This window comes from Mytilus edulis, chromosome 9 (genome assembly GCF_963676685.1).
Source record: "Mytilus edulis chromosome 9, xbMytEdul2.2, whole genome shotgun sequence".
NCBI lineage: Eukaryota > Metazoa > Mollusca > Bivalvia > Mytilida > Mytilidae > Mytilus > Mytilus edulis.
The window spans coordinates 84,277,456-84,290,432 of NC_092352.1; the positions used below are offsets into that span (position 1 = coordinate 84,277,456).

Below are 12,977 nucleotides of genomic sequence, written 5' to 3' on the forward strand. Positions count from 1 at the left end.
GTAATTGCTTTCAGAATATTTGGTATAGACTTAAAAAGTATTATAAATACCAACATCAATAACTCTGAATAACTTCACTCAATATACAGTGCCCAAATCTGTTTTTTTTTCATGAAGATAATGTTTATAATCTTTTGTTCCCGCTATTACCATGATTATGAAGTACATGTACATCTTTAAAAAAACATTTCCTAATTTACAAGGATACCAGAAAAATGTCAATCATGATCAGCTGTTTGACGTTACAAGTTTTCTTATTTATAGGTGTGATACAAATCACACAATAAAAATATTTGACTAAGATTATAGCACTGATTGAAGTTTTTGTTTTAATGTAGTAAAATCTGTGAAAAAAACACCTTCTATATTATGTAAAACTATTCCATTATTTCAAGTGGAGTGGAGGGTGGGTGATGCTGTCCTTTAAACACATATCTGAATAACATAAATGTATTCAGATATATTACTGATCAACATGATATCAGCTGAACAATATACAACAATATTATTTTACCTACAATTGCACCAATATCAAAACTAATATACAATCAATAACTGTACAAACATCCCTAAACATCATTCAAACATATACAAAGATCATGAAACAATAAACACTCAGTTGAACTATACCATGGAAACAAAAACACTTAATATTCTTATGTTATTCTGTCTCATTCATGTCATTAACATGATTACATTGTTCATTCTGAAATTACAACTTCGCTTTTATTAGTTTTATATGGTACCTATATTTCCTTAAAAATCTATGTGCACTATAAAAAGGCCAAAAAGATAGTGTAAATTACATTTTTGTGATGAAAAAATAAGCTAAGAAAGTAGATAATTACATTTTTTGCAAATTTTTATATCTTGGTCATTAAAATATTGTTATGTTTTGAATGTCAAAACAATAATTTCTCACTGTGAACAAAACCACCAAAAAATATCTTTCAATATCATCATAAATCATAAAGAAAAAATGGATTCTGTGTAACAGATCATTATGGGACATGTTAGCAAGTCATATAATTCCCATGGAAAACTTAAACCGAGTGAACTTCAACAACACAACTAACTCAAGCTCCCTTCTAATACAAAACACTGCCCTCACACACTGCATTTGGATTATCTTCTCTTAGTACTCATCATCATTTAAATAACAACTATCCTGAATTGCTAGCTTATACAACAACTTTTGCGACAGTTCATAGGCGGCGAGTCGCTGGGATTTAAGTATTTTGGTTTCTTGCTCTTGTCTCTGTGTATAAAACTAAGCATGCGTGCACGGGTCTTGTTTGTCAATGCATACGATTTGAGGTGAGATTTGAGAGTCTGTGGTAAAGGAAGATTGTCTATGCCATATATAGTCGTACTGGAAACAATCGTGTGACAGGCCAACTCCTGTAAACTCAGCACTACAAGAGAAGAAATAAACAATATCTGTAATAGAATGTTAAATGATTCTTTGTCCGACTTTGGCTATACTTTTTGTCCCTTTGGGTTTTCATCAGCTCTTCATTTTGATAAGGTTTGGATTAATTTTCAAATATTGTGGACTCAAACATCACTGAAGAGACATTTATGGTTGAAATGCACATGTGGTGCTCTAAAGCTGGTACTGTAAAGGTTATCAAATGATATGACAAACATTCTATATAAACCTTGTTTTTATACAAGGTGAATGATTATATTCTCACTTGTCCAGAATTTTTGGATAAGCATTGTTTAACTCAAGAGCTTTCAAATATATTCTACAAGAAATATTTTTAAAAATAATTTATTTTACTAAACTACCTACATTATTTTTACCCGTAGGAGATAATAGGAATATATATTTTTAGACCTCATGATTTTTTTTAAAGAAGTGAGTGCACTTAAATAGCCTTTTTTTATCAGCTGGTTTATTTTGATTTGTACCTTTGTTATGCCCCCATGATCTACTGACGCCATTTCTTTTCAATGCCAGCCTGGATAATTCAGCGTAAGATTCTGTCACATTAAAATCACAGAGTGGACTGACTTCAAAGAATGCCATATCATTTCTCAGGGCATAGGCCTCGGCAGCTGCCTCACTAACTTGTCTTTTGTAGGCTAGATGTAAACGATTTCCAACTAAAATTTTAGGTACTCCAGGTGCATGCTAAAAAATTAAACAATTTATATTAATAAGATATTCAACTAATAATGTTTCATAATTAGCCAAACTCTGTTTAATAATTCAAACAGATAACATGAATTACCACAAATATTGGACCATAGTCCAACTGACCACTTCAACCACCAACACCTGAATGCTTTCAAAATATAAATGTCAGCACAGTGACCTATAGTTTCTAACTTCTACCCCATTTGGTCTCTTGTGGAGTGTTGTCTCATTGGTAATCATACCACATTTCATTTTTTTTTTATAGATAATAATCAATAAATAACACAATGTTCAGAGAGCCTGACTGGGCACAGATATGAACATACTGTCAGGGGCGTAGCTACCCGGAGGCACGACAGCACGTGCATCCACGTCGTTTTCACAAAAAAAATAAAAAAGAAAAAAAAAATGATTAGAATATTTGTTTACTGAAACGTTAACGTTCGGACACTGTTTGTGTCTTTTCATCTATCCCGGATATTAGTTTGACAACCTAGTTACAAGTGTTCGAGTAATGCAGAAAAAGATCGTAGCTCCCTACACGCTAACACGCAGTTGCGTGCACATTGATTCGGCATGCAAGAAAGAAACGGCAAAATAAAAATTTATAAATTGAATGTTAAAGGAAACACCTATGTTGTCACTTTTTTAATTGATGAAATATTATTAAATAACGGCATTTGGTTTCAAAATATTTTTTTTTTGGAGATTATGACAAAATCGGAAGGTAACTTGTATCTTTTACAAGATTTGAATTTGTTATACTCAGCCTAAGACATGTAGTTTTGAAGCACATTTTACAGTGTACAGTTCATCAGTTTGGAATGAGATGTACCAATCGGCATTAGAATTATCAGATCCCTTCGATATCGTTAAAATTATGCCGAGGCGATGTGGTCGACAGACTACCGGGGCCAATCACCCTGCAACCAGGGCCAAAACAGTATTGGAAAGTCTCATTATTTTTTGCGTTCATAGACCATATGATAAGGGAACTGGAGTGTGGAGTCGAATCAAGTATTATCAGAAAATCGCTTCTTTGCGCTGTATCTGCTTCATCGTGTTGTAGGAAATATCCAAAACCAACAAATCTCAATATTTTCTGAAGCATACGAAACTGACCTGGCATGTTATTTTGACGAATTCAATTGGAGGTCGCTCGATGCCGAACACGTACGCTGGTTTATAACATCTCGCGAGTGCTACCATGCCATGATGGAGATCTATCAGTCACGGTACTACGTATGTGTTTGAAAACAAGTGTAAGATCAACAATGAAGAACGACAGTTACATAGCATTACTGTATATTCATCGGGATTTCAGTGTGAATATTGACAAAGTAATAGAGAAGGTTGTTTCTGCCCAGACCCGAAGAGCAGATTTTGGACAATTTTGAGTAAATTCTGTATCACAAACATGACAAATATGTGTTGTTTATGTATAACTCTATTCAGAAGATTTATTAGTTTTACATTCATAAATTTTCATCTACATATATAGCTCCTCTTTTAACCGTCCTATGACCGAAAACCGAAAAAAAATTTCTGTAGAAAAGGGTCCCAAAATTTTTTTTGCTTCCACACCGTTTTATTATAGCTACGCCCCTGACTGTACATGTTTCCAAGAATTGTTTTTGAAGGATCAGGGATTGTATGACAGATAATGGTCATACATGTTAAGAGATAAGTCACTCAAGTGTCTTTCAAGAGTTATAGAGAATTTCACGTTTTAAAGGTTTGGAGAAAAGAATTAAGCATTGGGTACCACCATGTTTTAAACCTCAAGGGAAAACCCTTATACCTGGTGGAATTATACCCGTTTTATTTGAGAATAAATAACTTAACTGTATATTTAATATAAAGTAAGACACATAATAATTAATAGTGCTGCTTCCAACATGATTAATTTCCTTGAGCTGCACCACATTTTTTCATTTTGTTCATTAATCCTAATATTTAAGTTGACTTTATATTTCTTCAATCATTCCATAAGAGACCTTCAAAACAATCAACATGATTAAATATGAAAATTTAACAAAATCACCAGGTGTGTGTAATATAGACATTTAGGTTGCGTAATAAATTAATCTCACCTCGTTGACCTCTTTTATCCAGCGGTCAATTCCATCAAATGACCATTTGTTTGTTATGTCATATACCAACAGGATACCCTGAAATATTTAACAATACTTATATTAGTGATCATCATAATCTGTTAATTTCAAGCAGTAGCTCTTCTCATAAATATCTTGAAATTATAAATTTATAAAATGGACTACTATTCATGACTTGCATGACTTGTGGATGATTTTTTAAGACTGTAAAAACAATAGTACAATTTAATTTTCTTTTCATATGTATCTTTACTCATTCATACTCATCAATTGATTGGTGTTTATAAAAGTCATTTTTAACACTATTGTGTTATTTCCTGGTGGTCATTTTTTTGGTGATGGAAACTGGAGTGCCAGAGAGAACCACAGACCTTCTTCATTGAAAATTTTCACATTCATGCATTTCTGAAACATTTCCGATATCACAATGCGTCAAGTTATTACGTCAGCCTTATTTTATTACGTCAGCATTATGTTATTACATCAGCATTATGTTATTACTGCAGCGTATGAGTGGTTTCCTCAATGAAATTTTTGAAATCATTTATCAAGTATACATTTTAATTTCCCATTTCAGAATCTAATGCATTCTGAGTAATGTATACAAAAGTGTACACCTAGTAATCATGAGTTACATGTATGACTAACAAACATGATAATGCCATACAAATTTTAAGTTCACAAAATGATTAAATGTTAATAACCCAACAGAATATAAAACCAGTGAAATTATCATAAACTCACAAGATTCTGAAAAACCCAATACATGTAATGTTCATATATCATTTTATATTCAGACAAGTTTTTCCATATAGATTTACCTGAGCTCCTCTGGAATATGACCTAAATATTGTACAGAATCTTCCTTGGCCTGAAGTATCCCTGAAAATAAATATGAGAAATGATCATCAAGATCATGCAGGCCACATAACTGTGCTGGTATTTTACAATTTGTTTTGTAATTCATAGTAGCAATAAGAGTAAAATATATTAGTCATACCCATGAATAAAATGCATATAAGACTATGTTGACCTTTAGATGCCTTGCTTGGTTTCTGCCTCATTGACATACAAATACCCTAAATCTCCTTTGAGTTTTTTTTTTTTTTTTTAACTTAGTGTAAACATATTTTATTAAAGAAATCATTATATATATACATGATATAGCTACAAGGGTAAAGACATAAATACGAAATATACAAGATTCAATAACTGGGATTAGGAAAGAAGAGCAGTGCTCTTATATAAATCTGTCTCCCTAAATTCGAAAATAAAAATACAAGCTATGAACACATGCTGAATAGCAAACGAATAAATATGTAACAAAATACAGTCAATGATTACAATAACAAATGGAATATTCATAAGAAAAGTATATAGCAAGGGAAGAGGGTGAAAGGTGTTTTTAGAAAAATAAGAGTGTTATTAAAGAATGAAACAATATTTTTTATATAGGGGAGGAGTGAGTAATTAGAATTATTTGATTGTGGATGTGAATCGATTGCTACTTATAATAAAGTTTTGCACAGCTTTAAATATCAGTATGTTTTGTTCTACTGTGAGTCTATCGGAGCCAAAAATTAAGACATTAGTAGAAATTTTTGATTGGAATCTGTAGGTTGTGAATGTGTCTTTGGCAAGGTACATTGAATATTTTGCATTTTAATAAATAGTGATCCGTTGTTTCAGGGTCTCCGCAAACACACTTCGGGGATTGTATTAACATTCACATAACTTTGGATCATTTATATTGTTGGTTTGATGTATCTTAGATGCACACATCATAGTTTTATTCAAAATATGTTTGTTTATTTATTGGTTTCTTCAATAAAGTGAAAATATCTTTGAGAACAAGCAAATGACATCCTGGTGAGCTTGTTGGTACATGTATATAAAGGCTAAACTGTTATAAATTATTCTGGATGAAATAAACAATTTCTTATTCACATTGGTATGAAACACCTGATAATCATGAACTAAAAATACAAAGTAGTCAGTTGACATCACCAGCAGTCACTTGGAAACTTTTGACTACATGTTATCATGGACATATAAGTTTTGGTAAATTTCAAAGTAAGAACTCAGGAACATTGAAACAATTGCTTTACTCATAGTTACACAAAATAAACTCAGAATAATTAACTTTATCGTGCAATCAACCAGTTACCTCTATCTATATTATACAAATACAGGTTGGCAGATAACATGAATGATGAAGAAATTAACATGATTAATGCATAATTCACATTTATATTCTCTTGGTACCCTGTTTCTGTTGTGAGTGAACAGTTATGGTAAAATCACTGTTTACATACATGCTCTGTGTTGAAGACCAAACTTTCACCTATCATGGTTTACTTTTACAAATTGTGACTTGGATAGAGAGTTGTCTCATTAGCACTCATACCACATTTCTTATATCTACATGTACATGTATGTAACAATTCAATTTGGGGTCCACTTAGTACGCTAGTTGAACCATTATTTTCTCTCTCTGCTACTGCAGCTCAGCAAATCAACTTTATATTTTCCTAAACTGTACAAATATTTCATATGTAATTATAATATAATTAAATATGACAAGACTTTCTTGTTTGGAACTATGTGAATCCGATATACCAGTTTAATTTTCATCATCACAAGTGGTTGCCAAAGCCATGAAAAATAGACAGACATGTAAATTTGTATCACTAATACAGAAAGGGGGGGGTGAGCTTGAAAACATGAAATCCCATGCATGGTGCCAAAGTTAAAGAAAATTAAAACTGACATCCAGAAATTTTGAAAAAAAGAATTCCAGGATCCCGAAAGGGTCAATCCCGAGCTTTAAAACACCCTATCCCAAAGTTCTGATAAAATTCCTACCCCCACCCCCTCAATACAATATCTGATGTATCTTACCATAGCTGTAATTTTACTCTCTTGCCATCTAGGAGTATGGTGGTTGTCTTGTAATCTATACCTGAAATACACAATAAACAGGTGCGAGTACAGTAAAGTGTATCCAAAAATATATACATGTAGCTTTATCAAATCTGAATTTATGCACAATATGTAAAGGATACAGTATCAGTACATGATACACATAGATTATGGGGTTTTCTACACACTGAGGCCAAAATAAAAAGATTATATGTTTGCCCAAACGCGACCGACCCGAAATAAACCCGCCGACTCAAATTCTTTTTTTGACGTGTTTTTGAAGAATTTTTTTTTCGGATTTTTTTTGGGTCCGCTCCGTCATCGTACAAAACTTAATGTTTGTCGTCTTTGCGTTTGAAAGTAACTGTGAATACGATTAAAATGAAAGTGTATAAGAGACGCAGTGAATCGATATTCGATATTCTCTGTTTTTATCTTCTGATTTAACGAACGTAAAGAAGTAAAATATGTGAAGTGGCACAGTTTTTTTACGCTGTAGTTGTCTGTACTACCAAACCCTTACCTATATGCTCAATGTTAATTTCATCGTGTTATCGAATATCTGATAAGAATATTCAGGTAGATTTGTTCAAAACCATGTGCAATCGAATATTTTCAATGTTATTCTGACAGGAAATGGATCCGGAAGTTGCGAATTTACAATCTTGCAAGAAGATTTTGTTTTTACTGAATAAAAAGGAATTATTTCTTGATAAATTGTTGTCTTTAATTATAATTTTCCTTTATCATGTAAATTAGATGCCCTTTTATTCAAATAGTTCAAATTTACAAGTCTCATTAGACAAGATCAGTATGTTGCTGTTTGGGAGAATTTGATCAAATTATAATTGCTATACAGAATCAGAAATATAATCTTAACTGAATGTAACTCCTGAATAATTTATTGCAATATAAATTCCTTTTGACAAGAGAAATCTGACTTTTGTCAGAAATATTTTTTTTCACATGTGCAAAAGTAAAAACATGTTATGGAAGCCTCTAGAACCATTACCTAAAAATAAATAGTCTTCAGAAAACGTTAACTTTATGCAATTATATTTTATCAATAATGATTATTTTCAAAAATTTAAACTTGATTATTTAAAGAAATAAAATTATAACAAATACGTTTTTAGTTTGGAGATTCTACAGAACATGCTTTGATCTATTTATAGCCAAATTAGTTTACCTGTGTGATAATGTCAAATATAAATTTGTTTTCGAAACATAAAAAATACACAAACTAAGGATCAGTGGCGGATGCAGGAATTTTCGAAAGGGGGGGGTGCTAGCCCAGGGCAAAGGGGGGGTGCAAAACATATGTCCCGATTCAAATGCATTGATCGGCCAAAATAAAGGGGGGGTGCGCACCCCCGGAACCCCCCCTCTGGATCCGCCACTGAGGATGGTAGATAATAATGCATATAAATATTTTAGGACATTTAATCTATTTTAATAGAAATAGGATTTAAAAACTGCAAACAAATTTAATCATTACATAATCAGCTGATATTTTTTTTACACAAACATTGTGTTGATGGAACTGTTGAAAATCACTTCATAAATCCACCAGCCCTTTCACACAGCTAGCAATTGTCAGGGTTATAAACATCTCAGGATACAAATCATATAGTAGACTAATTTATTTATAGAGGTTTTTAAATTCATGGCTTTTGGTTGTCTCTACAAAGGTTTGACGGAAAAAAAAGATATACTGTTTTAAGATCTTTTAATATTTTGATGCAAATTCTGATAAAAAAAAAAAAAGAATTTGCCTACCTACCTACCCACACCCAGTCATCATGGGTCGGGTTTGGGCAAACTGAAATATTTTTAATTGTGGCCTGATTATTCACTGATATCATAAATGTCAGGTTAAGCCACATTGTCAACATTTTTGGGAAGTGAGCGCAGCAAACAAGCTTAAAAGCTGGACATTGTGATTGTTGTGTTGAACGGCTGCTATTTGACTATATCTTTACGAAGAAAACCTGATTATCTGTTTATTGCTCTATTATTGGTGTTAACCCCCTCTCTAATACAGTTTTACGTTTAACAAAATTAAGCTAGATAACATCTCCTCACACTTTGTGACATCGCTGATAACTTCTCCTCAGACATAGTGATGTTGCTGATAATGCCTGCTCTCGTCCAAATATGATATGAGAATTACGAAGCTATTGAGTAGGGTGATTAAAACGTAGGGAAGGATGACAAATACACCATGTGCCATATGATATGGGAGGTTTCTTACCACAAGTTGAAACACCATATGGAGATTCAGTAGCACCATCATCTAAACCGGTAATTAATTCTTCTTTTCCTACGTCACTGTCTCCAACTAACAAAAACTTAAGTAAATAGTCATATGATTTTGGAGAAGGAGATCCCAGCCCAGTTACAGATCTGTTCAGACTATTGCTAGGCGAACTTTCCAAAGAGGACATGACTTAATCGTGTACATGACATTTTACAGAAATCACATGATGGTCTAAGCAATCGATTACTTCTGCAAATTTAAGAATGTAAGCTATAAATTGTATAGTCAAATAAACATAAACAGTTTCATCAGGGGAAATCATAGAGAGGGGAGCCTAACTCGCTTCAGATGATAATCAGACAATGGCGGCTTAATTTCGGAAATATCTAGATTTTACATAACAAATAATCATACAGTCCGAACATACCGATAAATTATCCTGCTAGTTCGATTGGCTTAAAGTTTTTTTGTGTTTTTATTTTGACTAGTGTATGAACCCTTGACCGGTTATTTGGGGTCTTCTTCTACACTCCCAAAATAGGATAACAAACACGTGCTAGCACACGAATGCTCTCAATTAAAGTGTTTCTACGTGTATTATAAAAACTAAAAAAAGGGGGGGGGGGTAAATTTAATTGAAAATGAATTTAAATTTGTTTAATTCGTTAAATTCAGAATACAGTAGTCTACCGATATACAAATTTCATTCCATGTTAATCGAGTTAAATCAGTTGAAAAGGAATTTATATTCAGCAAGAAAAAGAAATTTCTGTAATACTGAAATATACGCGCTTAATTATTTTCACTGGAGGAAAAAACTGTCGGTGCTTTTACATTCATAATTTTGAGTTCGGATATCATGTATCATGTGTAACACTTGCGGCATCCTCGTGCAAGCGTTGATTTGCTTAAACTGTTACAATTTTTGAAGATTTGTAAATGACAAAAATATCAATGTCTTGTTTTAACTATTAATTTATAGATATCAATACTACTGCATTGGAAAACCTTTAAACTTGAAAATGATCCCCCGCCTCCACAAAAAACATTGACCAAAGAATGTGATTTGGTGTATGTCATCCAAATATGTGGATATATATAAAAAAGGGACTCCGTGAAATGGTATAATATAATTAATTATACAAGGCGCTAAGAGTGTCATCAAATTATAGCCTCAGATAATAGCTATAGCTCTATCTTCAACATTATTAAATCAAAACTTCTATTTTATTCTCACATTATTCACATCTTTTTGAATTATGTTCTTTTTAAATCACTATATTGACAAAATAAAAACTAGACGATTCCAGAATGTATATAAATAATGCGAGTATATGTACAGCTAGAGGTTTGATATAATTGAAATTTCGTATTATTATCCTGACCTGAAAACCTGTCCAATATTAATTTAGGGAAGAACCTCTCATATATATAGTTTTCATGCAAGTTGGCTACTTTATCTTCAGCAGAGGCAGATCTACGCCAAATTTAGAGTGAAAAATTTGGTTAATATATTGTATATACATAATTAATGTACACAGCCATGTATCACCATCACTGCTGGTGATCCGATGGATAAATCTGTTGTAGAGTTGTCACTGGCTCAGACGTACTTATAAATATAATTATTTTCTGTGACTGTATCTTACATTAATTTGTAGGATCCTTTTTTATAGATATTTTAGCTTATCTGTAAAAAAAAACATCTCCATGCCTTATATATATCATGTACTGTAGTACGACGCTAGATTAAAACTGACGTGGAAAGGTAACACCCGGCTACCGAAAGCTTCATTTTTAGGAAGCCCAGGTGGTCTTGTGGTATAGCGGGACTGTATTTGAATAAAATGTTATCAGGAGAAATATAGCGGGATGGCTACAGTGCAGGCGATTAGGTGTCACGATATCTCAGTAGCATGGGTTCGAATCCCGGGGAGGGAAGAACAAAAAAAAATGCAAATCTAACGTTGTTGGGTTGATGCTTAGACCGAGTTGTATATATATACATATGTGTTGTGTCCTCTATTCAATAATTTGTATATTTATTAAATCTGAACTGCAGATCTTTGATGATTTCTGTTTAATTATGACGATTTGAAGGTGGACATAAGAAACAGGTAGGAATTTATAAAAAATGCCTCTAGATTAAGAATAAGATTCTATATCCCTTTTGGGAGTTTTAAAATATCTATATATCAACAATAGAGCTCTATTCATTTGTTGTTCACTACACATTGTAGTAATTATCGATATAGACGCTGGTGTTACTCCAGAAAATGTTATCGTTCGCTGCCGACAAAACAACTTTCAATATCGTGAATATTTATTAAACAATACGGATACAGGAATTAGGAGTTTCCAATTCACTCCCACGTCAATTCTCTCAAGAAAGAACACATCTTGAAAACACATAGGCGTGCTAAATGTTTAGTTTTTGTATATCAACCAAACATTTTGCCAAAGATGCAGACACTCGAATTTTCTTTAAAACAAATGTGTCCTTTTCTTGACAAACACGTCCCATTAACTTTATGAGGCAGATTTCACCCAGAAGCATGTTACAAGAAATATAAGAAGCTGACATACATACTCATCTTTCTTTTTTGTTGTTTCCAGCTGCAGTCAGTAATGTAACCATAAACCGTATGTCTATAATATTTGGGATGCAGTTGTCAGAGGCTGGATAAAACTTGGTAGTCAGGGTGCCCGCTCCCCTCAATAAATGCTTCATTAGGGTCAGTCAATATTTTTACAGGTTCCACTCCAAACTTCGTCTAGGTTGGGGACCCCTCTATAAACCCCTTTTTCAAATGCTAGATCTGCATTGGATTGTATTAACTGAAGCATATCTTCTTCCCATGGAGATTTTTTAGATTTTTAGACCAGCCCATGTTCAGGGTTTATCGACTTGATAGCTTTTGCATGCAGGAACACAAATGAGTATTATTTTTTTTAGTAGATTCAGTTGGTTTCTGTTGTCTTTTTCAATCATTAGCAATCTTACCACATATTTTTATTTATCATAAGGGTGACATTTCTGTGTGACAACTGTTTGTTCTTAAATGTTAAGCTGTTACACCGACCCAAGTTACGGGAGAATTTAGCACTTACAGTATGTGTAAGCCCACCACATTCTCATTCTGTATGACCTAGTTCTAAGTAAGTAGTGTGAAACTCTGATTGCTTTTGGTTATATTAAGTTTTATTTGTTTGACACTTGCATTTTTAGATGTGTTGGGATCATGATTTTACACCAACAAACAACACTACCTATAAAAACACCATAATGATCAATGTGACAGGGATATCTGCATTCATACTGTATCCTTTGCCTATCCTAGGACCATGTATCTTAAAAGTCAAACAAAAAACAACAAGAACTGTCAGCACTAGATACATTGACCAATATCTCAGAACCACCAAATTGAATAATATTACCAAAGATTGCAAAAAATTTGGAAAGAGGGTTTAATAAATATGAGAAATTGGAGCTAGGTAATATAGCTACTTGAAAAGTGTGAATAGAAAAAGAAAA

At 32.8% G+C, this 12,977-nt stretch overlaps 1 protein-coding gene across 1 annotated transcript; it reads right to left on the reverse strand.

Moving 5' to 3' along the window:
• Nucleotides 1-1,139: 1,139 nt before the first annotated feature.
• LOC139489218 (ras-related protein Rab-40B-like) lies at nucleotides 1,140-9,746 on the reverse strand. Its single transcript, XM_071275428.1, has 6 exons — nucleotides 9,437-9,746; nucleotides 7,162-7,222; nucleotides 5,082-5,142; nucleotides 4,240-4,317; nucleotides 1,918-2,140; nucleotides 1,140-1,415 (listed from the first exon to the last, which is right to left on the reverse strand). The coding sequence occupies exons 1-6, from the start codon at nucleotides 9,627-9,629 to the stop codon at nucleotides 1,177-1,179; spliced, it is 855 nt and encodes a 284-aa protein (XP_071131529.1). The 5' UTR covers nucleotides 9,630-9,746; the 3' UTR covers nucleotides 1,140-1,176.
• Nucleotides 9,747-12,977: the final 3,231 nt, after the last annotated feature.

Excerpts from the sequence above, each read along its gene's own strand:
- LOC139489218 (XM_071275428.1), bottom strand. The coding sequence starts at position 9,629 with ATGTCCTCTTTGGAAAGTTCGCCTAGCAATAGTCTGAACAGATCTGTA. Across the intron at positions 5,143-7,161 it reads AGAGTAAAATTACAGCTATG|GGATACTTCAGGCCAAGGAA; the intron begins GTAAGATACATC and ends ATTTATTTTCAG. Across the intron at positions 4,318-5,081 it reads CATATTCCAGAGGAGCTCAG|GGTATCCTGTTGGTATATGA; the intron begins GTAAATCTATAT and ends TAAATATTTCAG.